Raw genomic sequence first — 26,996 nt, 5'->3', positions numbered from 1 at the left:
CTAACATTAGTAGCCTACTAGACTGAATAAAATCAGATTACAGAAGAAAGAGTAGGAAGATCGTTCATTTTATGAGGGTGGTGGCAGTAATTCACAACAGTTTTGAACATGCTGTAATAAACCCTACAGAAGGATTTAAAGCTTCACTGCAAAATGACAGAAACTCATTTAAAGCAGTTGTCATTGCTCTAGTTATTTCACTGTGTCATAAAACATTGATTCTGCTATTATTCATATGAAAGAAATGAGGAAGACTAATGTACACTGAGAAAAATAACTGTCAAATTCACTAAACATTGTGCCACTTCATCACATACTATTGTATTTCTTTCCCAAATTCCACAGGATTTCTAATCATTAACCATTGGCTTTCCACAGTTTAACATTGCTAAACATGTAGTATTAAAGGGGACATGTCTCCAGCGTACATATGTGAAGTTTTAGCTCAAAATACCATATAGATCATTTATTATAGCATGTTAAAATTGACACTTTGTAGGTGTGAGCAAAAATGTGCTGTTTTCGCATGTGTCCTTTAAAATGCAAATAAGCTGATTTCTGCACTAAGTGGCGTGGTTCGATAGTGCAGATTAAGGAGCAGTATAATCCCCTTCTGACGTCAAAAGCCGAGACAAATTTCAATTACCTATTTTTCACATGTTTGCACAGAATGGTTTCCCAAAACTAAGTTACTGGGTTGATCTTTTTCACATTTTCTAGGTTGATAGAAGCACGGGGGAGCCAATTATAGCACTTAAACATGGAAAAGTCAGATATTTATGATATATCCACCTTTAAAAAATATTTTGGCTGCAGTACTATTCTTGTAAACATAGCTTTTGTGTACAGTGTTTATTGTTGGCTGTTGAGGCAAATGTTGTAAATCCTCACTCACTTTTAATAAATGCATCTGTTATATCGACAAAAAAATCATAGTATTTCAGTGCAAAAATATGCACCTTATTCAGCTAAACCTAAATCAATGCACTCAATGACTGCTATGCTGTAAGTACTGTCATTTTTTAGTGCAAAACATAAACTCACAAATGCTAGGCTGTTTTTACTTATGATTGGGTCAAATACACAACTCAATTATGATCTAATAAACCTAGAAAGTATCCATATTTCACCCAGCAATAAGTTGAAACAACACAGCATTTTATAGTGTGTTCTTTAATCTTTTCTTAAAGATATGTTTTGTCTTATACAGAGGAGACTTATAACCAGACTTATCACAAAGCACTCTTAGAAATAAAGGTACACAAGCTGTCACTGGGGTGGTGTCCTTTCAAAAGGTACATCTTTGTACCTAAAGGGTAGGGTAGAGCGGGGCACAACCTAACACTTTTTGGCTCAATCGTTAAAAAATATTTGAGTTTGATTAATTTTATTTTTACACAAGCAACACACACATCTCTGATACAAATGAACATTTGAAGTTTGTTTCTAGTACTTACCTTTCTTGGACAATTACAACAAACGTGAAAGAAGTGCAAATGTTACAACTTACCCCATAGATTGGGTTAATTGTAACAGGCAGGGGGTTAGTTGTAACACTTGCCAAAAATTTAGTCTGCGAGCAGATATTTCAATACTATTTTGTCTATTGAAGTGGATATTGTTTATATATCTGTCTATAATAGACAGGTATTTACACTATTTATCCCTCATCTAACCATAGTTCAATAATAAATGGATATAAATGTCTATATATGAGAAAAAGCAGCACAATTATTACAAAACATTTTTTTTATATGTGACCCAGTCTGTAATAATCATACTACAGTTTAAAATTCAATTCTGAGATAATGAGCATTAAACTCTGATTTTAGCCATTCATTTCATTATGATTTCAATCTTTTACGTAACCTTATTCAATCAATATTAAAGATATGAACAAAAATACATTTTGACACACAATTTTTGATAAGACAGGCACATTTATTTTGTTGGCAGCCAGCAATCATTCGTGTGTAGCCTATTTAAAACAACGGCATGAATTACGCTAACGTTAGCAGTTTTCATATCGTAAGTGCTGAGGGGTTAGTTGTAACACAGCGTTACAATTAACCCCCCGGAGTCAAAATATTTTCAAGCCTACCAAAAAAGTTGCTAAGAGCTGCAGACAGATTTCAAAATGATGCTATGTTTTAGTCAACAAGACACTAATTAATATGACATAGCATTGGTTTTGGTATCTTACACACCCAACTTAGAAACCGGAAAAAACATATGGTGGCTCTCTTTCATCAATAACTTTATGGAAAAACATTATACATTTCCATAAATTTGCGGGAGATCGTCTTTTGGCAACGTGAAAAAATACCTGAAAAACAAATCAATCAACTCTATGCAACAATGTAAGCGGTCCGTGTTACAATTAACCCCGCGTAAGATTGTGCCCCGTGCACCCCTACATATTAGTACCTCAAAGGTACATTTTGGTACTTCAAAGATACGTATCTGTACCTACATGGTACATATTGGGAGCTTTTAAAAGAGTACTGTCCCAGTGACAGCTTTTGTACCTTTAGTGCATTTAAAAAGGTGACCACTGCAATCGAGTGGCTGTATTGCAAAGATTGAGTGATGCTGTACAGAGTAAAATCCTCCACAAACTACTGTAGCACTTTGATTGTGCTTAGCAACACAACTTTAGTGGGCGTGTTTCCTCTATAACCTCATTTGCATAATTCCTTCAGTGATTTAGGGGCTAAAACAGACAGCGGATGCAAATAAACAATGCTATCAGTGGACACAATTCATCCTTAGTGAATTCCTCCTCTGCGTTTTTTGTGTGTGTGTGTTGAAATAGGCTGAGCAAGTAATTCCTTTGAAAACGTCTTCCGAAAACCTGAAGCTGTAAGCTGACCAGACGTTGAAAATTGCGTTTTATCATGCTGTAACTTATTTTTTATTTTGCTAAGCACACATCCTCTTTTCAAACCCCAGCCCTCCATAAACATGCCAGCAAACCCAAATGCATCGAATGATTCACAGGCAGAATTTTTGATGACCCCTGACTTGTTTTTGCTGTTAGGCCCAAAAGACAAGTATGATTTCTCAGCACACCTATTTCTCTGGCATCTGTCAGGTATGTACCTGGCATCCTTGATCGTAGCAAAAGGCTGGCTCAGGTACTCACCTCCATGTGTTGTAGAAGAGCAGAGGGATGTTCAGACCTACAGTCAGCCACTCCTGAGCACACAGGAACATAATACAGAAGAGGACATGGATGGAGTATTCTGGAAGCACCAACTGTAGAAAACACAGAGATGAATACCTTAAATATTTAAGAAACATAAGATTGAAGCATGTGACTCTAATTTAGGTCTGATTCATTTGGGTATATCATTGTTGTCCCAATTTGCATTTGGTTGGTTCTGAAGGCGTAATTGCATTTTATTTATTTGTTGCACTGAGCAGACTTTAGAGATCTGTAAACATTTTACAATGCATCGCTCATTCGCATTCTGTGCTGAATTTTAGGGAATCTCTGTCGAGTTCTGCAGAACATTTTAGCATTAAATTGCATTAAATGTAGTGTAATAGAAAAATATACTTTAGATTAAGGCACTGTTTTAACAAAGGCATTCCAGCATATTGTTTCAGTTTGCATATTTAAAAAAAAGAGTTGAAAAATGTTAAACTTTGAAAAAGAGTTTAAAGGGATAGTTCGACCAAAAATTATATTGAACCCATGATTTACTCACCCCCAAGCTGTCCGAGTTGCATATGTCCATCGTTTTTCAGACAAACACATTTTTGGATATTTTAGAAAATGTTTTAGATCTTTCAGTTGATTAAATGTAATGTTACGGGGTCCACCCATAGTCCACGACCTTCAAGTCCAAAAAAAGTGCGTCCATCCTTCACAAATTAAATCCAAACGGCTCCAGGATGATAAACAAAGGTCTTCTGGGGGTAATCCGCACGGTGTTGTTGCAGAAATATCCATATTTAAAACTTTATTAACGAAAATAAATACCTTCCGGTAGCGCCGCCATCTTAAGCCGAAAGTATACTAGGGACGTCCGCGTATGCGCGCCGTCCGCATGACGTCATTTTCGTCATCAGGAGGGTCTGCGGCTGGCTGCGCGGACCGTCCGCGTGCAGCCCAAAATTTGAGACCGCGCGGACAACAGCGCATGCGCATGAAAATATTTCGACAGGACACTCCACTATAAACAATTATACAAAGGAAATAGACAGCATTTGCACACACACACTATCGTTTTTCTTCTTTAACTTTTACTTCTTCTAAGAAAAGAAAGCTGTGGAGCATGTTTGTTACCATAGTGTTTGATTCCTGTTCTTTGTTGTCTTGTTTGTACTAAACTGTGTTTGCAATGGTGGATCAGTTACTTTTCTTCACCTATCATAATGTTTTAATGTCCTGTAAATTTCGCCAAATCAGTGCTGCCCTGACGGCCTGTTAGACTAATAATTTGAATAAGAAATCATTTGTATTGCGTTTAGTGTCGAACGCGGCCATCCGCGTGTAGCCGCGGGGAGTATACTTGGAAAGCTGCGCGGACGCGGAAAAAAAGTATACCGCGGCCTTTAGTCGCGTCCGCATTCAGAATGAGAGCTTACGCAGCCTATGGAGGCTACTCTGCTGCTGCTCTGTGCCCCCGCCCTCCGAATTTGTCATACGTCACTAAGAAAAGTGCGTACAGAGGAGTCTAAGATGGCGGCGCTATCGGAAGATATTTATTTTCGTTAATAAAGTTTTAAATATGGATATTTCTACAACAACACCCCGCGGATTACCCTCAGAAGACCTTTGTTTATCATCCTGGAGCCGTTTGGATTTAATTTGTGAAGGATGGACGCACTTTTTTTGTACTTGAAGGTCGTGGACTATGGGTGGACCCCGTAACATTACATTTAATCAACTGAAAGATCTAAAACATTTTCTAAAATATCCGAAAATGTGTTTGTCTGAAAAACAATGGACATATGCAACTCGGACAGCTTGGGGTTGAGTAAATCATGGGTTTAATATCATTTTTGGCCGAACTATCCCTTTAACGCGTCAATGTCACTTTTCACTCATGCAGTACCTGAGGTTGTTGACGTGTGTCTAACACTGTGTCGTAACCTGACGTGAAATGATTCCAGCAATTTGTCTTTCCATACTACAAGCAAAAAAGGGGCATGGCAGAGCACAATCAATCACAAAACACACCCTCTGCTGCGCACACACATACAGAGATGCATCCCTCATGTGCTGTGGAAGGTACAAGCGCAAGCAGTGACGATAACTTTTGAAAGGATTTGAAACGGCTAATATCAAATAAAACCCAATTTTCACCAAATTAGTTTAGACTCTGTAAAGGCCCTGATTTTTTTAAGATGATATTATACTATCTAACAACAGTTATCTAGTTCATACCGGATACAAAGTGAGAGCATAGGTTTGTGAGGAGACAAAGAGAAGGCATTTGTCATTTAAGTCACTATATCCTAAGGCACAAACCTCTGAAGACCTTTAATGGCAGGCTGAAGCAAATGTGGTTCAGGTCAACCTTGTACAAGAGCTCATTAATGTGTGACCTGTCCTAGCTACTCACCCTTATTGATTCCAAAAAAGCTTAAAATATATCATCCCCATTACTAAAATACCCTGGATATGCAGAAATGCTTTAGGGAAAAATCTTTCAGTTCCAGTCTAATTCCTTCTTTTGTGCATCACATCCTCATCTTCATAATAAGAGAAATATTAAAGAGAAAACCAAAAACATAAACAATCCAAAGCAGGAATACATTATGTGAAGTTATAGAAGCTATAAACAAGTTATGTAGTAGTTTGCCTTCAAATGTATCTATTGGCAAGGCTGATGGGTAATTTGTTATCCGAATTACAGCTGAATTGTGAACTGCCATTGGCATACTATAGGCAAAGTTTCTCTAAAACTTCAAGTAATAAATCACATTCTCCTAACAAGAATAAATTATCTTGGCATAGTAAATTCCAGCCACTGTCTCTACATACATAGATAGCTGCCTTAGCTCCCTAACCATTAGAAAGTGGATATGAAAGCAACTCTGAGATAATTCCTTTTTAATTAGACAAATAATGAACTAATTTAAACAATTTTCTCACCTCAATCAATCCTGAATTCATTTTATACAGAGTTTGTTGCTGTGCAATCTGGAATTGGGATATAAGGAAGAATAATTAAGCTTGCCTGCAATCAGGTCCAAACCTTTATGTAAGAGGTGTGCCTACGATTCCTTAAGATACCGACTCCGTAGGGAGATCATTATGTTTGAAAAATACTGGATTATCATTAAGTGTACGCTGGCAGCTGGAGCAGTAAGGACCCATCTGTAGAGTCAGTCAATCTGTTTAACTTCAGGGCTTCTGAACATCTGACTAACTTCAGGCACAATCATTTGTCCTTCATTTCAGAGGCACATATTAACAAACATATTTTAAAAAATTACTCAATAGGTAATTTGTGCAAGCAGCCAATTATGACTTATAATAACCTTTTAAAGTTAACATTAATTACCTTTCAAAGTAAAATGACATAGTATACATTATGCATGAAACTATGCACAATGTTCTTAACCGTCCAGTGTATGACTTTTAAAAGAGTTGTATCGCTTAACAACCACGTGGAAAATGTGACGCGTGCTTCCCCTCCTTCTTTCCAATGCGCTTTCGAGGCGGCATTCTGTAAAGCTGAAGTATTTTCGAATGGCTGCGGCGCCACCGAGCCTGAAAAACGCATTGCACCACATGTGCGTCGCTCTCTATTTAAGCACATTTGCTGTGTGGCTACATTCAAAATAACGTATTTGTGCATGCAAAAAATGGCAAATATTCAACTATGCACATACTTAACTATGCACAATGTACTTAAAGCAACACTAAAGAGTTTTTGCTCTTTGCTCCCCCTACAGGTTGGAAGCGGAATTGTCCATTACCACTGTCCTAAAATACCTTAGCCTACTGCAGCAAAGCTGGCTCTGATTGGATTGTAGGTCTGCCGTAGAGCAAGTTTTAGTAGTTTTCACTCGAACTACAGGACCCCGACCTGATGCTGAGTTTACACCCACCGCGTTTCGGGCGTCAAAATCGTGTCTACCGCGCGTCGTTTGCCGCTTGAACAAGGTGGATGCATTCGCGCGTGTAGAGCGTTGTAGACGCGCGGAAAAAGCAAGCATATGACGCACGTCGAGGCAAACTCCTCTTCTTGTGGGAGGGGCAAGTGCTATGCGGTTGTCTGTTTGCAAAATGACTGATGTTGATTGTGCATTTATCGAGAGAGTTACCAGTTTGTATTTGGTAACCTTACTATAGGGGGAAAATAAACGACGCGGGTCGATAAACGTCACCTGACTCAAAATTGAAGTGTGTATTACAATTACCAGGTTGCCCAATGTCCTCACTGACACTCTTCCAAGCGAGGTCCTTTTTATTCATGTCTCTATAGAAATAAGAACTTGTGTCGTATAGCTCCGGGTGACTGCTTATGGACAATATCAAGCATTGGTTGAATGAGTGACTCCGGGCGGGGCTGCCACCACAGCAGCAAGCAGGCTCCTGATTGGTTAATCGCGGCGCGAAATTCCGCCAAAGTTCAAATTTTTCAACTCAGGCGTCATCCGTAAATTTGCGTGAACCGCAAAATTCACAAAAGCAACATTCCCGCGTACCGCGCACAACGCTCAATTCATGCGAGCTTCACGCACGAGGTTTTATAAAAAACCTTTAACATCTAAAAAACTTTTCTGTTACACAAAAGGTTCTTTGTGGCGTAGAAATGTTTTTCAGATGGTATAAAAGAAATGGTTCTTTGAGGAACCAAACCATATTTTTTCTATGGGATCGCTGTGAATGTAGCAGATGCTTTGGATAAGTGACTTACTGTAAAGGGACAATCCACTTTTTTGTAAATAAGCTCATTTTTCCAGCTCCCCTAGAGTTAAACATTTGATTCTTACCGTTTTGGAATCCATTCAGCTAATCTTCGGGTCTGGCGCTACAACTTTTAGCATAGATTAGCACAATCCATTGAATCTGTTTAGACCATTAGCGTTGTGCTTTAAAAAATAACTAAAGAGTTTATATATTTACTATTTTAAACTTGACTCTTCTGTAGTTACACCGTGTACTAAGACTGACGGAAAATTAAAAGTTGCGATTTTCTAGGCAGATATGGCTAGGAACTATACTCTCATTCTGACATTATAATCAAGGACTTTGCTGCCGTAACATGGCTGTGGAGCTGCAATGACATTACGTAGTGCCAGAAAATAGTCCCCTGCTATTGAAAGATACTAAGGGGACTATTTTCGGCTGCTGCGTAATATCATTGCGCCTGCTTCAGCCATGTTACAGCAGCAAAGCCCTTGATTATAATTTATATAACAGCACTCTATAGTTTTCAACTGTACACTCTATTAAAGGCACTGTATAAACCATTGTAAGGTCCCACTTTAAGAACCACCATATGGCTAGAGAACGGCCGATTTCGTATGAAATTGTGATCAGAATTTCTTCTAAATAATCTTCCCTTTCAGATCTCACATTTTAATGTACGAATTTGAAATCTTTTTTGTAACATCAGTCATACACTTGACGCCACTGAAGCACACGATTATCCACTCACAGTACAAGTTGATGTCCTACAGCCTTCTATATAATGTATACGTTAATTATGGGGGATGTGGCCAAGGTCCACTCAAACTGAAGTCTGGTAGCTTTGAGAGCTTTTCAAGTGTAAATATTGAAGTAGCCTTCCCATTGGCAGAACAAGAGTTAGCAACAGACTCTTCACAGTTATGTCACCTACATGTAATGAGAGGTCTTATGTGTCTGAGTGGTTGGTAGTGTGGTCTTAACATTCACATTCTCTCTCTCACAAACATTTTCCTCTCTCTCTCTCTCTTAAACACACATGCACACACGCGCATACACGCGCGCACACACACACACGCACACACGCACGCACGCACGCACGCACGCACGCACGCACACACACACACATTGTGGTTTCCATGTTTTGTGGGGACATTCCATAGACGTAATGCATTTTATGCCATACAAACTGTATATTCTATTCCCCTTACCTGCCCCATTCCCTAACCCCAACCATCACAAAAACCTTTCTTGTTCCTTAGATTTTCAATAAACATCATCTTGTTTGATTTATAAGCTTGTTTCCTCATGGGGACATCAAAATGTCCCCACAAGGTCACAAAAACACTGGTATTCCTATCTTTGTGGGGACAATTGGTCCTGACAACGTGATAATTACCAGGTACACACACACACACACACACACACACACACACACACACACACACACACACACACACACACACACACACACACACACACACACACACACACACACACACACACACACTCTCTCCCTCTCTCCCTCCTTCTGTTCCACATTCATATTCTCACCAGTCTGACACCGCAGGTCTCTTCAATTAACACTACTTAGGACTAATGACAGGACAGGGATCATTATGTTCATGTCCCACCATTAGTGTGGAGCAGGGAGGGCATCAAGCCTGTAGAAATCGCTGTAATGAGGGAATATGTTTTTACTGTATATTCTAAGAACAGAGACATAAAGAAAAAAGTGTGACACATCACGTGTGACACAACGCGACACAGCGGATGTGTTGATAGTGCCAGACCATAAGAATAATTTTGTTTTAATTTTGTTTTTAGTTTATTTGTAAAATTGTGATCAATGATGGTTCTCTTACAGATGTAATGGATGAGGTTGCCATTTGAAACCTGCATTACAACAACAACGATTATAATTAATAATAAAAAAAATAATAACAGTAATGATTTATAAATAATAAATTCACTATATCTCTATGCAGACATCTCTATCCATGTACTGTCCTCACTGGTTTAGCTCAGTGCCACGAAAATTCTAATTATGCACAAAGATGGCATAAAGATCAGTCATAAAGACTTTCTAAACCGGTTTGCATAATTCATTTAGTGAATGTATATATATTTAAATGATTTCTCCCCAAATGTAACATGCAAACATACTTCAGTACAGTAAATACAGTCTAAAACCCACCTGGGGGGGGTTTACTTATGAATACATGAATGTACCATGAATACATTCAAAATCCAATAACCTCCTTTTATCTTTATTACAATGCCAAATCTGGATGCAGTCCTCAAATTACCAGCCCGGCCTCAGCAGATCAAAAGGACCGCTGGTGTCCAATTACTGTCTCTCTCTTTCAATAGCAGCCAATAATTAACTACAGCAAAGAATTATACATATTTCCTCTTTAAAGGTGACATAGAATGATTGAACGGGGTATTTATCCTTGTTCTGTGATGTGACATGTAGACAATTTTTTTTTTGTTTGGGTCTGTAATGCCTTAGAAGCTTCCTAAAAACCTCTCTCAGATAGCTCTATTAGGGTGGGGGATTTTAAACAAGTGGTTTTGCACCTATTTGGCTCCCCCTACTGGCTTAACTTGCAATCTCATTACTGATTGGCTCACTTTGCTGCCACTCAAAAAATGTAGCCAATTATTTTAAAGTGGAGGGGCAGTGAGATGCCTGTGATGTCATAAGCATCAGTTTTTCAGATTGGGCCGTTTTCTGGCTGACATTTCCAAAAGAGGAATTTCTATGAGACTGAGATGTTTAGCATGTCTAGCACTTTTTGTATGTTTGTGAATGTGGGTAGACTACCATTATTCAACAAAGACAAGGTAAAAATGTTTTTTCATTCTCTGTCCCCTTTAAAGAAGAGCTATTCCCATAAGAGATAATAGCATATGCACTGGCTTTCCATTTAGCTATTCATACTTTACATTCGCACCCTGATTGTCGTGAAAAATAAAGTTAGGCGCAAATTCACTTAAAAAGATGTTACAATATTTCATGTTTAAAATGAAGCTGGGTCCCATTCCGGCACCACAATGATTATGAGTGGAAATACTATAATGTCTGATTCACTGAAAAAAAATGATTTTTTCTCTGCGTGAATTCCCAGAATAGGCTTAAAAGAATATGTAGTTAAAAGCTGCAGAGAAATAATACTGTATAATAATATTTAGGAAGAAAATATCTACTTAGTTATACAGTTACACTAGATTCCAACAATCAACTATTATTACTATTAATAATAATCATTATTTTTATTATTTATTATTATTATGGGCATTAAAAATATTCCTGTAATCATAACAATCCCTAGAATTACTATTGCTATTACTACCATTATTGTACATATTATTATTACATAATATACATATTATTATATAATTATTATTACATAAATATGCATTATTATTATTATTATTATTATTTTGCTTATTATCATTGCTTCAGAAAAATATTATCATCTGTATTATTATCAGTTTATTTTATTATTATTTTACTTATTATCATTGCTTCCGAACAATACCATCATCACAATTGTTGTTTTGTTTTTGTTGTGTGTTGTTTTATTGTTTATTGTTCTGCTTAACTAACTATTGTATGTCCTATATGTTGGCAATGCACAATAATGCGGAATAATACTTTTGAATAATAATATGAAATATCTTAAATTACAAAAACATTCAATGCAATAAGTAAAGCCAATTATTACAAATTTCCAAATGTAAACTGACATTGGTTAAGAGCTGAAACATGAGGCTACACTAATTGAACACTCTGCTTTCTAAAGGCCAGAGTTAATAATACCATAGAGAGGCAGCACTGCCACACCTCTGCTGAGAGCACACGGCCTGATGACAGACTAATAGCCTCTATACAACCATGTCTCAGACCTAACTTGCACACAGAGACAAGATACTGATTACCACTCATATGTTCTTATTTTTAGAAGCTACTAAGGAGAATACTCTTTTTTCCATATGGAAACTGTTGGCTACAAGAAGATTGGCTTATAGTATTATCTGTGAGCTTTATCTATTTATCCATCCATTCATCCCTCAATCCACCTATCTATCTAATGCATAAATAAATGCATAAATAGTCTTTGAAGCCTGCTCTGGCATATGTCAGATATTGAGTACCATCATCATCACCATGGGTTTCAAATCAAAAGAGTGATGCTGCTACACTGCATTCAGGTCTTTTATTAACAGCTCTCTGCCTTTTAGCTGAATATGTCATTTTCAGTTATTGCAAGCTCTGTGCAAATGCCTTTGGTTATGAATGCGAGTGTGAAGTGCAGGACAGCAACGTTTGTACTGCAACATCAAAATGTAGCTTCCCGTTTCAAGAACAAACGCACAGGCAACCATGGGGGATTATGCCATACTCCCTAGCGCAGGGCTCTGATTGGCTGCTCGAACATTGACCTTGTCCTTCAGATTTAGGGCAATACGCTTAGTCTAAGAGAAAGACGGGGTCAAAACAATGATGGTAAACTGCTGGAGCATAAGTTGAAAACAGTGATTGTTATTCATTGTTACTGTTCTGTAAAATAGTTTTCAGCTGAATACAAATGCGTAAATTTCTGACTGAGGCTCATAAACAAAAAGTAGACACTTTAATATCAACCACTTACATACACATACTGTATAGCATATGAAGAGTTTGGTTCCAAAACGCAATAAATTAAAATTTTGACTAATTTGGGTAAAAACGTGTTTTCTATACCAAGAAAGTGTCAAGATGAAAACCACTATTTTCTGTTACAAACTTTCACATAGCATCTTAAGGTTACGAAAACATAAAAAATTCAAATCCATAATTAGATTTTCAAAGATTTATTATAAAAACTGATTATTTTTTCCACAAAATGCATTAAGTCCATGACACGTTTTTTTTTTTCAGAATTCTATAAATCTATTAAATGAATATATAAATGTGCATTCATCTTTGCCATGTAATATTCATTTAGTTAACTAGTGGTATACACTGATTAAAGATTAATGGCATTAATCAAAACACCTACTTTGTCATATTAAGAACACTGTCATTGCTGCTGTTATACTTGGGACGTCGTCGCTGAACTTTTTTGACAGCGATCAGCTGTAAAATGTTTTGGTCCTGCTAGATTTTCATTGGCTTCACGTAAAATAATGGAAAGTTTTTCATAAGATCCACTGGGGTCAACGTGTTAGCATGACAGAAGCTTGGTACTGTCGGGAGAACAAGCAACTGGCATTTTCCGTCTCCCGAGTGCCTCGCATGTAAATTATTAGATGTTTACAATTCTTTCCCGTCACAGAAAACCACCACATGTTTATCAATGCCATCAAAAGTATTATTTTGTTTTTGTTTGTTTGTTTGTTGATTGTTGAATGCCGTGTGTATTTCGTGCCGCCATTGTTGTTTCGCCACTGTGATTTGTTGAGCTGATTTATTGCATTCTGCAGGAAAGGATGAGTGGTGTTTATGGCGTTTTTGGGGAAAAGGGAGAAAAGATGACAGAATAACACGGCGGATATTGTATTGTGCGTGCAATTAGGAATTAACTTTTAAATACTGACCTACTAATACAATACTGATTTTTTTTAAATGGCATTTATCGCATTTTGGAACCAAACTCTTCAAATACACTTTTTTATATTTTTGTATTTGGGAGACACTTTTATCAATAGCAACTGCATTACTACATTAAAAGTATGTGTATTGCCTCAGGACTCAACCAATGACCACTGGTGCTGCTAATGCAAGCTATACTTATTGAGCAACAGAAATATTAGCAACACTTTACAATAAGGTTGTATTTGTTAAGATTAGTTCAGCCATTTACTAATATAAACTAACAATGAACAAAACTTCTACAGCATTTGTTAATCTTTATGTTTATGTCGGCATTTTCTAATACATAATTAAAATAAAAGAGTGCAAAATATTATAAAACTGATATTATTAGTTAAAGGAGACATTTCTCAAGACTTTTTTGTCCCCCAAAAAAATCTTTGGTGCCCCAGAGTACAAGTGAAGTGAAGTTTTATACCATATATGCATATAGACAATTTATTATAGCATTGCCACTTTGTAAATGTGAGCAATAATGTGCCATTTTTGGGTGTGTCCTTTAAAATGAAAATGAGCTGATGAAATGCAAACACTGATCACAATGATGGTGGTTTGTTGAAATTGTGCTGTCAATTATTTTCTCTCTCTCTTTACTTAATGGGAGTGTTGTGGTTGGATAGTGCAGATTAAGGGGCGGTATTATTATAAAAAGATCCCCTTTTGACATCACAAGGGGAGCCAAATTTGAATGACCTTTTTTTCACATGCTTGCAGAGAATGGTTTACCAAAACTAAGTTACTAGGTTGCTCTTTTCACATTTTCTAGGTTGATAGAAGCACCAGGGACCCAGTTATAGAACTTAATAATGGAAAAAGTCACATTTTCATGATATGTTCCCTTTAATAACATGAACAACTGTATTTGTGTTAACTAACATTAACAGACATTAATAAATGCGGAAAAGCTATACTGCTCATTGTTAGTTCATGTTAGCTTATTAATTTACCAACGTTAAGAAATTCAACCTTATTGTAAGCCTTAAGGTGATATCGTTATCCTTATTCCTGTTTCATCACCGAATCAAAGGCATACCACAATGAAACATGGCTTATATACATACTGATATATACATTAAATGACAGAATTAGCCAATTAGGCAGAAAATAAAATGAATTACTGTATAGCATTGGCAACTATTTTATGAACAAGTTGCATAAGATGAGGAAATGCCACTTTACAATATAATAGGTTCCAAACAAACTGGCACAAGGGACCTAAATTACAAATCCTGGAACGATAGCATTAGCAGGTGTCTAAAAATATGCTGGAGGTTTGGAAAGAAGCTCTGCGTGACTCAGCATAAGTTTGTCTGACTGCTAGTCACCCCAGCGAATCTTTGTTTTCTTCTCGCTTCTCTAGAAAATTCAGAATTTGGTGGAGGCCTCATCCTCACACAACTATAAGCTCTATCAGATGAAAAATTTCAATTCTAGAATGAAACTTCATTTATATATAAAACAATTACAGTAGTTCTGGTGATCTAATTAAATTGTTTATTAGCGTCCAAAATGCTAATATTTGTAATAACGGCGCTGTGATGTTTCACTGTTTGTACTGTATGACTCCACTTGTCAGTGTCTGTAGTGTTTCAGACAGCAGTATGTCATTTTGCCTGGAGCGAGATTGCAGGTGTTTCATCTCGATGGACCACTGAAGCGTTTCTCTTACCAGCTAACATAAAGTGAGTTTAAGTTAGTTCAAGTGCGATGACATGCTAAGCTAAATGCTTTGACTTTTAAAACAATTTTTTTATTGGTAGAAGAGCTAATTGGCCAAAGTAACTTAAAGGAATAGTCAATTTTCTTAAAAGAAAAATCCAGATAATTTACTCACCAGACATGTTGATGTCTTTCTTTGTTCAGTCGAGAAGAAATTATGTTTTTTGAGGAAAACATTGCAGGATTTTTCTCATTTTAATGGACTTTAATAGAGCCCAATATTTAATACTTATCTCAACACTTAACCGTTTTTTTCAACGGAGTTTCAAAGGTCTATAAACGATCTCAAACCGAGGCATAAGGGTCTTATCTAGCGAAACGATTGTCATTTTTGACAAGAAAAATAAAAAATATGCTCTTTTAAACCACAACTTTTCGTCTAGGTCCGGTCCAGCGTGACCTAACGTAAATGCTTAGTGACGTAGGGAGGTCACGTGTTACATATATAAAACGCACATTTGCGGACCATTGTAAACAATAAACTGACACAAAGACATTAATTAGTATCAGTTGACATACAACAACGTAGGAACGGTCCTCTTTCAACACACTTGTAAACACTGGGGCAGAGTTTCGTGTTTATCCACTGTGACCTCTTGACGTCATTACGTATTGCGTGGGGTCACGCTGACGCATCACGACCGGATCTAGACGAATAGTTGTGGTTTTTCTTGTCAAAAATGACAATCGTTTCGCTAGATAAGACCCTTATGCCTTGTTTGGGATCGTTTATAGTCCTTTGAAACTCAGTTGAAAAAACTGTTAAGTGTTGAGTTAAGTATTAAATGTTGGGCTCTATTAAAGTCCATTAAAATGAGAAAAATCCTGCAATGTTTTCCTCAAAAAACATAATTTCTTCTCGACTGAACAAAGAAAGACATGGATGACATGGTGGTGAGTAAATTATCTGGATTTTTCTTTTAAGAAAATGGAATATTCCTTTAATATCAACTTATTATTTAGAAGTGTTTAATAAGGAGGAATCAGGAATGCCTGAGTGACAATGGTTGAACTCTCTGGCTTAATTTAAAGATATCATTTCAGCTTATCAATAAGCCCATGTCAGTCAGGCAAAAGCTCACCCCAGTGGGATGCGATATGAGCCTGAAGCTCATGTGTTTACAACCGAGATATTTAATAATGATAATAAATGACAAACCACAGGCCGCATGTGCACAAAGACTTCAACTGAGATAAAAGCGCCTATTCCTTTGATAAATAATGATTACTGTTTACTTTGTGGTGCACATACCAAATACTAAAAAAACACAAGGCCCTTCTTTGCTTTTAACTGTACGTGTTTTAAAATGAACAAACGTAAAACAAAACAGGCTCACGCACATACAGCATAAAGCCCTCGATCGGCCATTATTATTACACAGCGTTTTTGCCAGGCATATTTTGTTCTTCCTTTATACTTGCAGTCAGGTGTAACAGTGACAACAGAAACCTTTTCTTCTGGCTGCACATGCACATGGGACAGCTGGGTCTCAAGACAAGCCTCATGTAATGAGACATATTTCTCAGGAAGGCAGCTGTAGGTGTTCTGCTGATGTTGGCAAAATTCATCGAACATAACAGGTTTTGGCCCCCTTTAACAGTATGTACTTACTCACCAGAATTTAAACCCACAATGCTTTAACTTCCACACCAAAATGTGTGTCAAACACTTTATATGAACCCTTTCATAAATATATCAATGACAAACATCATAAAACAGATCAGTAGTTCATGTGTATTTTAATGAATGTGAAAATGCATTAAGTATACATATAAATATAGGTATAATATATATTTCTGAACATTTCTAGTTATGCATTTGCATGATAAGTGGTCTGACTTCTAAAAAAGAAATGTCCAGAAACATGATACAAAATATAGCATTAATTTTTTTATTAAAGAGTAACTAAACCCCTGGTCAGAGCCTGACTCCACCCACTGGCAATATTTGAAAAATGCAAGAAAAGTGGGCAGATCCAAACGAAGATAGAGGGGACGAACTAAGCTCGTATCAAGTGTGTGGTGAGATCGTAACAAGGGCGTGGTGAGCTTGAATCTGCTTACGTCACGAGTCATTTTTTGGACCCAACATCCAATAGGAAAATTCAACTGCAGTAGCCACCGTTCAACCTGAAGAGGGCAGCACTCAGACGTTTTTACACCATATATTGTAGTATTGAAACACTTTATATCCAAATGTCAAAAAAATTACTAAAATCAATGAACAGCACTAATAAAGCATCATTCTTACAGATCATTAACTAAAAAAAGTTGGTTTAGGTTAGTTACTCTTTAAACATTATAAGAATATGCTGGTAAAGACATGATATTATAAAGTCAAGACAGACAAATTTATAATAATTAAAAGGTGTGTTTAAGTAAATTGCTAAAATGTAATGTTTGGCATGAATGAAAGTAAATATTACATTACCTTTCTCAGCAGGCAGCAGATCCTCTCAATGTTTCGAAGTCTTTCGCGCTGTTGAGAGAAAAAAAAATGTTTTATCTCCCATTGCATTTATAACTTCTGCACAAGGGCAAAACTATTAGTGTATAAAAGCCACAGAAAAGTAGAATCTTTAGAATTTAACTTGATTTATGAGTATATGTGTACAGTGCTGAAGCGGTTATGAAGTGCATGTATATTTGTTTTCTTCAGCTCTTGGCACACTATCTTAAAGTTTTATAAAATCTTTTAAAGGCTCCTTAAAGAAAATGCCTTTCTCACCTTTTACTGTCAGCAAAAATGGTCCACAAATGGTCCCTGGGAATGTACCTTTTCAAAAAGTATACCTTTGAGTTCATATTAGTACCTCAAATGTACATATTGGTACCAAATGTATAGATATCTGTACCTGAATGTTACATATTAGGATCTTTCCAAAGGTTACTTGGGACCATTATTGGACCATTTTTTCTGATAGTGTAGAAGCTTGTCCACCACTAAGAACCATTTATGCAACAGACATGTTCTGTGGTTGTTTTAAGGTTCTTTTTGGAACCATATAGCCCAACATAGACATTTTAGGAACCTTTATTTTAAGATGATCTCTTTCAGAACCACAGGTGCTTACACAATGGCAAGGATGTTGATTTAGAAAAGCTACAGGAGGCAAGCAGCAGTCAGATTTCTGAATTGCATGTAAAATGGCATGTGATGGCTACATTAACCAATTGCCCTTAGGGGACATAAATAAATAAATAAATAAATACATAAATAAAGAAAGAAAGAAAGAAAGAAAGAAAGAAAGAAAGAAAGAAAGAAAGAAAGAAAGAAAGAAAGAAAGAAAGAAAGAAAGAAAGAAATCACAACATTCTGTACACCTTTGTTTAGTGGTGTTTTCTACATTAATCACATTTGTTTGCCAGAGATTTAAATGTGCTCATGTTCTAAAAATTCAGCATTTTTTCCCCTTAAGGACCAGTGAGCCTGTTTGCACCCTGATTCTGAAAATTCCACTTTTTCCTTTACAGTATATGCACAATGACTTTGTATCATTGTGATGCACAACATTAACCAGAACACAATAGGATGCAGGTTTGATTATACGTTAAAGCACAAATAAATCTTCCATGAGTGATCAAAGCATAAAAGGCTGCACTTCGTCTGAAAGAGCACTGTTCTTATGCCCTATGGCAGGAGGTGTGCCAAGATGCTATTTTCTGCATTAATGAAGTCTAAACATACATATTTGATTGTCAGTTTTTAACATTTCCACTGAAGACAAAAGTTCATTCAAATGCATTATTTAAACCAGTAGCCTGCACTTGTAAATAATGTACTGTACTGTATCCATTAATTCACGATGGCCAATGCAACATGCACTAAAATTCTTTTAGCATTAAGGGAATACAGTATTCACCTTAAAAAAAAACCCTCGGTAAAATTGCAGTTTCAATGCAGCTTCAAAGGGCTCTAAACAATCCCAACCAACGCATAAGGGTCTTATCTATCAAACAGATCGTCAATTTAGCAAAAAAAAGTACTTTTAAAACATAACCTCTTGTCTTGCACTAGACTAGACGTGTGACGTATCAGTGCGACCCTACATATTACGTAATCACGTTGAAAAGTTACACATTACATATGTGAAACGCACCCTTGCGGACCATTTTAACAATAAACTTGACACAAAGACATTAATTAGTATCAGTCCACATAAAATAACATCAGAACGGTCCTCTTTCTCCACACTTGTAAAAACTGTAGTGTCACATACTGTACATCGTGAGTGACGTTTTGACGTAATTATGTAATACGTAAGGTAAAATTGGTGCGTCACATGGCTAGTGCTAGTGTAGTTGTTGTACTTTTGTGTACTTTTTTTCTCAAACATGACAATGATTTTGCTAGATAAGACCCTTATGCCACATTTGGGATCGTTTAGAGCCCGTTGAAGATGGGTTGAAATTACAATTTTAAACTGCATTGAAACCGTTGAGGTCCAAAATTTCGTTGAATGTCAAAAAACCTAATTTCTTCCCGACTGAACAAAGAAAGACATAAGCATCTTGGATGACATGGATGGGGATTTTTTTTTATGAAAGTGGAATATTCCTTTAATATTCAATTTAGTCCAATATACAAACGGTATCATCGTACGCAGGTGCGTGTCGCGGTTACACGTTTAGTCGGAACTTTACTTCCAGTTTCTGTTTGTTTAATGGTCTTACTGGTGGCTAAAATGAACTCTGGAACAAATACCTAAAAAAAATAGCAAAAGTTTTGGTAGCCAGTTTGTAGTTAACATTGTAGTGCATTATATAGTAGACATTTTTCACAGCAACGTTAGCTCAGTGTCGTTTTTTATACGCTTTAGCTATGAAATGTGAACTAAGGTAATCTACTTGTTGTTTATTTTGCTTGTTATCAGAAATAAACTACTCTAAAATGAATTTGTTGTTATTGATTATTAGTGGAGTTTACCGGAAGTTAATTGTGTTCCACGAAACTTGTGTTACTGCTGAAACCATATATAGACAAAAACTAAATTTAAAGGGGACAGAGAATGAAAAACCATTTTTACCTTGTCTTTGTTGAATAATGGTAGTCTACCTGCATTCATGAACATACAAAAAGTGCTAGACATTAGGCATGGGCCGATTACCGGCTTCAAGGTATACCGAGGTTTTAAACAGTCAAGGTTTCAAAACCACTGAAATATTCTGTGATACCGTCTCCAAGGTATGAGCTGTGTTTATACAAAATTCATTAAATCATTAAGTCATGTGATTGATTTGATGTTTACATTTAATATACATTACAAAAATATTATATATTTTTTGAAAGCATATTATAATTTAAAGGCTTTATTTTTACCTGGCATTTAAAAAATAACAAATTTTAGTGTTGCAATGGCAAAACCGTAACACCGTGAAACCGTGGTATTTTTGCTAAAGGTTATCATACCGCCAGAATCTTATACCGGCCCATGCCTACTAGACATGCTAAACATCTCAGTCTCATAGAAATTCCTCTTTTAGAAATGTCAGCCAGAAAAACGGCCCAATCTGAAAAACTGATGCTTATGACATCACAGGCATCTCACTGCCCCTCCACTTTAAAATAATTGGCTACATTTTTTGAGTGGCAGCAAAGTCAGCCAATCAGTAATGAGATTGCAAGTTAAGCCAGTAGGGGGAGCCAAATAGGTGCAAAACCACTTGTTTAAAATCCCCCACCCTAATAGAGCTATCTGAGAGAGGTTTTTAGGAAGCTTCTAAGACATTACAGACCCAACAAAAAAAATTTGTCTACATGTCACATCACAGAACAAGGATAAATACCCCGTTCAATCATTCTATGTCACCTTTAATGTTGTGTTAACGCTTTTATCCGAAGTTACTTACGGTACATTTCATCTACTGTATACTCTTTTTGTATCAGTATGATACAAACATACTTATACATTTGCATAATTTGTGAGGGTAATTGCTACATTTGTGCCGTTTCCATGAAAAATACTTAAAAATGCAGTTACTGCTTCAAGGTTTAATTTGAGTTGACACGTGCAGCTATTTTCCAAAATGCTATCTTTCACTTTGACTGTCAACCTTTGACTGTTATATCCAACACACAGCTGTGTTTTAGAGATTAGACCAAACACATCCATGAACACAACTCACACTATTTTTGGACCGCAATTTTAGTTCATCCAAATTTTCTCAAGACCAACATTTTTTTTGCACCACCCTCTTTCAACGCAGCATGCAAATATATTCCACTGGCAGCCACAGAGACTGGAGATAACCACAGACATATCAGCACTTTTAATTAGCAGGCAATTAGCCTCGGCTCCCTTTGAAATATTCGTCAGCACAAATTCTGCTTGACAAGTGCTGGCATACAGTGTAAACAATATAATGGTAAATATAGGACAGCGATAATGTGTTGATATGGACCATGGGATCTTACAGAGAGAAACCTGCACACAACAACAGTTATACAACACAATAGACACATATGCAAACACAGCAAAACTGAGTCTGTCATCTCTGTAGCACAAATAATACTCAGCTTTCCTAAAACAACCAGGCGTCATGCGGACAGCAGGAAACCTAAATGCAAATAATAAAATTAAAATAACCATATATCAATGTGAATAGAAGAGCAAAATAAATATAGACCCTTTTGCAAGTAGACGTCACAGTTACGTCACTGTAAGCAATGTGGTGGCAGAAAAACAGTGCAAATGAATTACACGCAAGTGAAACAAGCAAGATAACTCACTAGAAAATGTTTTCTTGTGCTGTTGAGTGTCAAAATAGGAATACCAAAAAAGATGGCTTTCATTTTTATAGAATACCATCAAGACACCATTTGAAGATAAATGTAAATGTTTATGGTTGCAATAAGCCCTTAAACGGACAGATTGTAGTAATGAAATCATCTAAAATTTTTATATTAATTAGAATAGAAAATAATTAGAAAAGATGTATGGTGTTCTGTCGAAGTCTGTTCCCTCTATGTGTTTCTTACAGCATTTTAATCACATTACGTTTATGATTTATTTAGAAGGATAAAAGATTAGAATGAGTTATACTGAAAATGCAATAATATCACAATTTATTACATTTTTCTATTATATCTCTTTATCTTAGCCCATGTCTTCTTCCTGTTTTTTCTAAAATTATTATGTTTACATCCTTAATAAATATATAATATAACACACACATGATGTGTGTGTTATATTATATACATTAAGAAGGGACTGCGTGCACAAGGTATTGACTTTAAGTTTTTATTTTAAAGGCGCTGATTTGACAAGAAAAATGGAAATGCTGAGAATTAAGTTTCGTCTTGTGTATTTATGTTTGAATATTTCATTAATGATTAATGGTTGAACAAATTAACCCATTAGAGATGAGAGAAAATGGGGAATACAAAATATATGATTTAGATGTAGACTTGGATTCAGGAAGGCATGTACGAAACCAAAATTTAATTTCATGCAAATATTATAGTGAGGATGAATTTAATTTAAAAGTGAAATTAGACAATAATTTTTCACTTGTCCATTTTAATTGCAGAAGCCTTTATACAAATCTTGACAAAATTATAGATTATTTAAAAACATTAAAAAGCCAGTTTGATGTTATTGCTTTTTCAGAAACATGGTTAAATGCCGACAAAGGTTATGATTTGGGAATCGAAGGATATAGTCTGTATCATGTTGACAGACCGGGAAAACGAGGAGGAGGTGTGGCAGTGTTTGTTAAGGAAACATACAGAAGTACGATTGTTGAAAGAATGTCTGTGGCTATAGAAGGACTTCTAGAATGTGTAGCAGTGGATATAGAGTTGGAAACAAAGCAAAGAATAATTATCGCTTGTGTGTATAGAGCACAAGGTTCAAATGTAGAAGTATTTAAGGATAAACTCACTGCACTTGTGGATTGTTCAATGTTAAAAAAGACTATGTGGTTATGTGGTGATATTAATGTGGATTTAATGAAGACAAAAGGCCAACCAGCAACTAATGATTTTTTAAACGAAATGTATAGTAAAGGTATGTTTCCAGTGATAATACAACCCAGTAGAGTGACAAGGACAACTTCAACATTGATTGATAATATTTTTTTTAATAATATTGATATTACCTTTTATAGTGGTCTGCTTTTATGTGATATTAGTGACCACTAGTGTTGCTTTCGTCAACGAAAAGTATGACGAAATATCCTCGTCAACGAACCTTTATCACGTGACGAAAACGAGACGAGACTCAACGTAAATGCTGGTCATGTGACGAAAACTATAATAAAATGTATAATGCAATATTGTTGACGAATAAAAACGAGACTAAAAGTGGTTTACTAAATAAAAACTATGCTAAAATGTGTCTTCATTTTCGTTGACCAAAACGAGACGTGACGAAATGTTATAACGTTATTTCGTCTAGCCAACTCCTGGCACCCCGCCACCTGACTGCAAATGATCATGTGTGTTCAATGGCGCTCTGCAAATCGATCCTCAAAAATACGTAAAAGTACCGCGAGAGCGATTAGAAAGCATGCAGAGCAGTCTGTTCTCGCGATGCTTTGATATCATACACAATCCGTTTGCGCAGTAACACGCGACACGTCACGTTTGATGGCCAGCTGCGCCCGCGAAGACATCGCCGCATCAAGTCTTCAAATGGAAACAAAAAGTCCAAAATGAAACCCGTACATCGTTTTCAGGTGAGTTCACAAGCCTGTTAATATGTATAGCGTTGACTTAAATAATATAACAATGTACCAGTAGCATCTTCAATCGTTTAAATGACATGTGCTGCGTTGTGTTTTGAAGCATGGTAAATATGGTATGCTAAAGACGTTGTTTTATAACTTATATGCTAACAACAAGGGTCTGTGCCCTTATTTATTATTTGAATTAACTAAACTTGCTTAACTGAATGCTTGAGTGTTAAATCAATCAAACAGCTGTATTATTAGGAACATAACCATACATACAACTTTTGCTTTTGTTAATAGACATCTGCTGTTTCTTAAAGCTGGCTTTTAATTTACTTACAGTACAAGAAAGATATTTAGTAATTCTCCAAAACTGCTTGGATTTATACTGACACGTAAAATTAGCTTTGTCACATTAGAGTGCCATTAGCTACACAAATACAGATATACTATATTGCATATTTGTATAATTGTAGTTTGTGTTGCTGTTAAATTACAATTATAAATGATAACAATAGCATTTTAATAAAGTGCTATTCTCACACATAGCCTACTATAGTTGTGATTTTGTTGTTGTTTTTTAACTAAAGGGGGCACGGGCACCACCGTAAAAGTCAGCTTATGGCACCCATCTGACCAGCAGTGGCCCTGTGTGTGTGTTTCTGCTTAGACTACTCTGTTTTGATTATGTAGACTTTAATGTAGACTCTTTACCTACAGTCAAGTCACTCACTCAGAGGTTAAATAAAATGAAGTAAAATATATATCTTCAAATCAAGTAAATCAAGTAAATTCAAATCAGAGCATCTTCCATGTCTGAAATGGATGTATTCTTGAATCTATAAGGTATAATATAACAAGATAACTTTTTTTTTTAATGGGTTTGCCTAAAAGAAAATGTTGGTTTTGTCTATACTACTGCTAGGTACTTATACTACATTGACTGGGTTAAATAGAATTGCATTACTAAAAAGAGACTAAAATACAATTTTCATTGACTAAAACTAGACTAAAAATGTCACCAGTTTTCGTCGACTAAAACTAGACAAAAATAGTCAAGGATAATTCTGACTAAAATAAGACTAAAATGCCCAGACTTTTAGTCGACTAAAACTTGACTAGACTAAAAAGAGTATGAACTGACTAAAACTAATAAAAACTAAAATGTCAGCTTGACACAAAGACTAGACTAAAACTAAAATTAAAACAGGCCGCCAAAAACAACACTAGTGACCACTTACCAGTTTTCATGGTCTGTGACCTAAAACTTGGTAAGAAAACAAGAGAGGTTGATAAAGTTAAATATATTCGTAGTCGGACGGAGAAGGAAATAGACTCATTTAGGAAGGATTTGATTAATTATGATTGGAGTAAAGTTTTGGTTGAGGATGTTAATAAGGCTTATGAGGCATTTTTGAATATATTTGTAACCCTTTATAATAAAAATTGTCCCTTAAAAATGGGTAAAGTAAATAAGTTTGAAAAAAAACCATGGATAACAAGCGGGTTACAGAAGGCCTGTAAAAAGAAAAACAAACTATACAGAGATTTTATTAAATATTAGTCTCGTGATCATGAATTTAAATATAAAAGATACAAGAATACGTTAACAACAATAATGCGACAGGCAAAAAAAGATTATTATAAAAATAAATTGTATGAACACAAGACTAATATTAAAGAAACTTGGAAAATTTTAAATAAGGTTATGAAGCCAAACTTTCAGAACAATAATTTACCGGAGTATTTTGAGCACAAGGGTAAGGTTATTAAAAATGGAATAGATATTGCAAATGAGTTTAGTTCCTTCTTTGTCAATGTCGGACCAAATATTGCGAAAAGAATTGAAAATTCCAATCATGTAGGTAATAGTGAGACAGGAGGTAGTAGAATCTTACAGTCAATGTTTCTTGACGAAATAACTGAAACTGAAATCTTAGACATTGTGACGAAGTGTAAAACTAAAACCTCTTGTGATGGGGATGGAATAGATATGACCATTGTAAAAAAAACAATAGATTGTATACTCCAACCTTTAACTTATATCTTTAATTTTTCCTTTAGTTCAGGTGTTTTTCCTCAAAAGATGAAGACTGTGAAGATAATACCTATTTTTAAGAAGGGTGACAAACACGAGTTTAATAATTATCGACCTGTTTTAATACTTTCACAGTTTTCAAAAATAATAGAAAAATGGTTTATTTATAAATTTTTTATTTATTTTTGGAAAAAAATAATTTACTGTTTGAGTATCAATACGGATTTCGTTCTAATAGATCTACCGCTGTTGCATTAATTCATTTAACAGATGAAATTCTAGCTGCAATGGATAAAAAGCAGTATCTTTGTTATTCCTGGACTTACAGAAAACGTTTGATACTGTCAACCATAATTTATTGTTGTCAAAATTACAACAATATGGATTAAGGGGTCGGGTATATAAATGGCTTGAAAAGTTATTTAAGTAATAGAAGTCAGTATCTACAATTTAAAAGCTATAATTCAAATCATAAAACTGTGGTATGTGGAATTCCTCAGGGTTCGGTAATTGGTCCTAAGCTTTTTATATTGTTTATTAATGATATATTTGAGGCCTCCAAAGACATGAATTTTTTATTGTTTGCAGATGACACAACAGTGTTTAAGACAGGGGCAGATTTAAATAAATTAATGGTTACTATTGAAAGAGAAATGTCAAAATTAAAGAAATGGTTTGATTATAATAAATTGTTTTTGATAAGACAAATTATATGGATTTTGGAAATAAGGGAAAACAAGAATGTACAAATTTAGTTATTCAAGATGTAAACATTGAACGTGTTTCAGAAATCAAATTCTTAGGGGTTATTTTAGACAGTAAACTAAGTTGGAAGTTTCATATAGATCATATCAAAAGTAAAATAAGTAAAAACATTGGTATTCTTTATAGAGTTAAATATATACTGGATGAAGCCTCATTAAAGCTTTTATATTTAACTTTAATTGTCCCATATTTAACATATTGTACTGAGGTGTGGGGTAATGCATGCACCAGTTATACAGAAAGGTTGTGCTTACTCCAGAAGAAAGCAATAAGAATTGTGA

The 26,996-nt window shown here is 35.6% G+C and overlaps 1 protein-coding gene across 3 annotated transcripts in view; it reads right to left on the bottom strand.

Annotated features, from left to right (window-relative positions):
- cnih3 (cornichon family AMPA receptor auxiliary protein 3) overlaps positions 1-26,996 on the bottom strand; it is a 125,032-nt gene that overhangs the window by 79,900 nt on the left and 18,136 nt on the right. For 2 of the 3 annotated variants that reach the window (XM_065268331.2, XM_065268330.2), the window contains exons 3-4: positions 17,671-17,718; positions 3,146-3,258 (exon numbers count right to left, since the gene is read on the bottom strand). In XM_065268331.2, coding sequence (XP_065124403.1) covers positions 3,146-3,258; positions 17,671-17,718 — 161 coding nt within the window. The remainder of the gene's footprint in view (positions 1-3,145; positions 3,259-17,670; positions 17,719-26,996) is intronic. The other variant, XM_065268329.2, reaches the window with a different exon arrangement.

The sequence above is a fragment of the Paramisgurnus dabryanus genome, chromosome 12 (assembly GCF_030506205.2).
Source record: "Paramisgurnus dabryanus chromosome 12, PD_genome_1.1, whole genome shotgun sequence".
NCBI lineage: Eukaryota > Metazoa > Chordata > Actinopteri > Cypriniformes > Cobitidae > Paramisgurnus > Paramisgurnus dabryanus.
The sequence above is the reverse complement of the archived record's forward strand: the minus strand, read 5'-3'. Positions and strand labels throughout refer to the sequence as shown.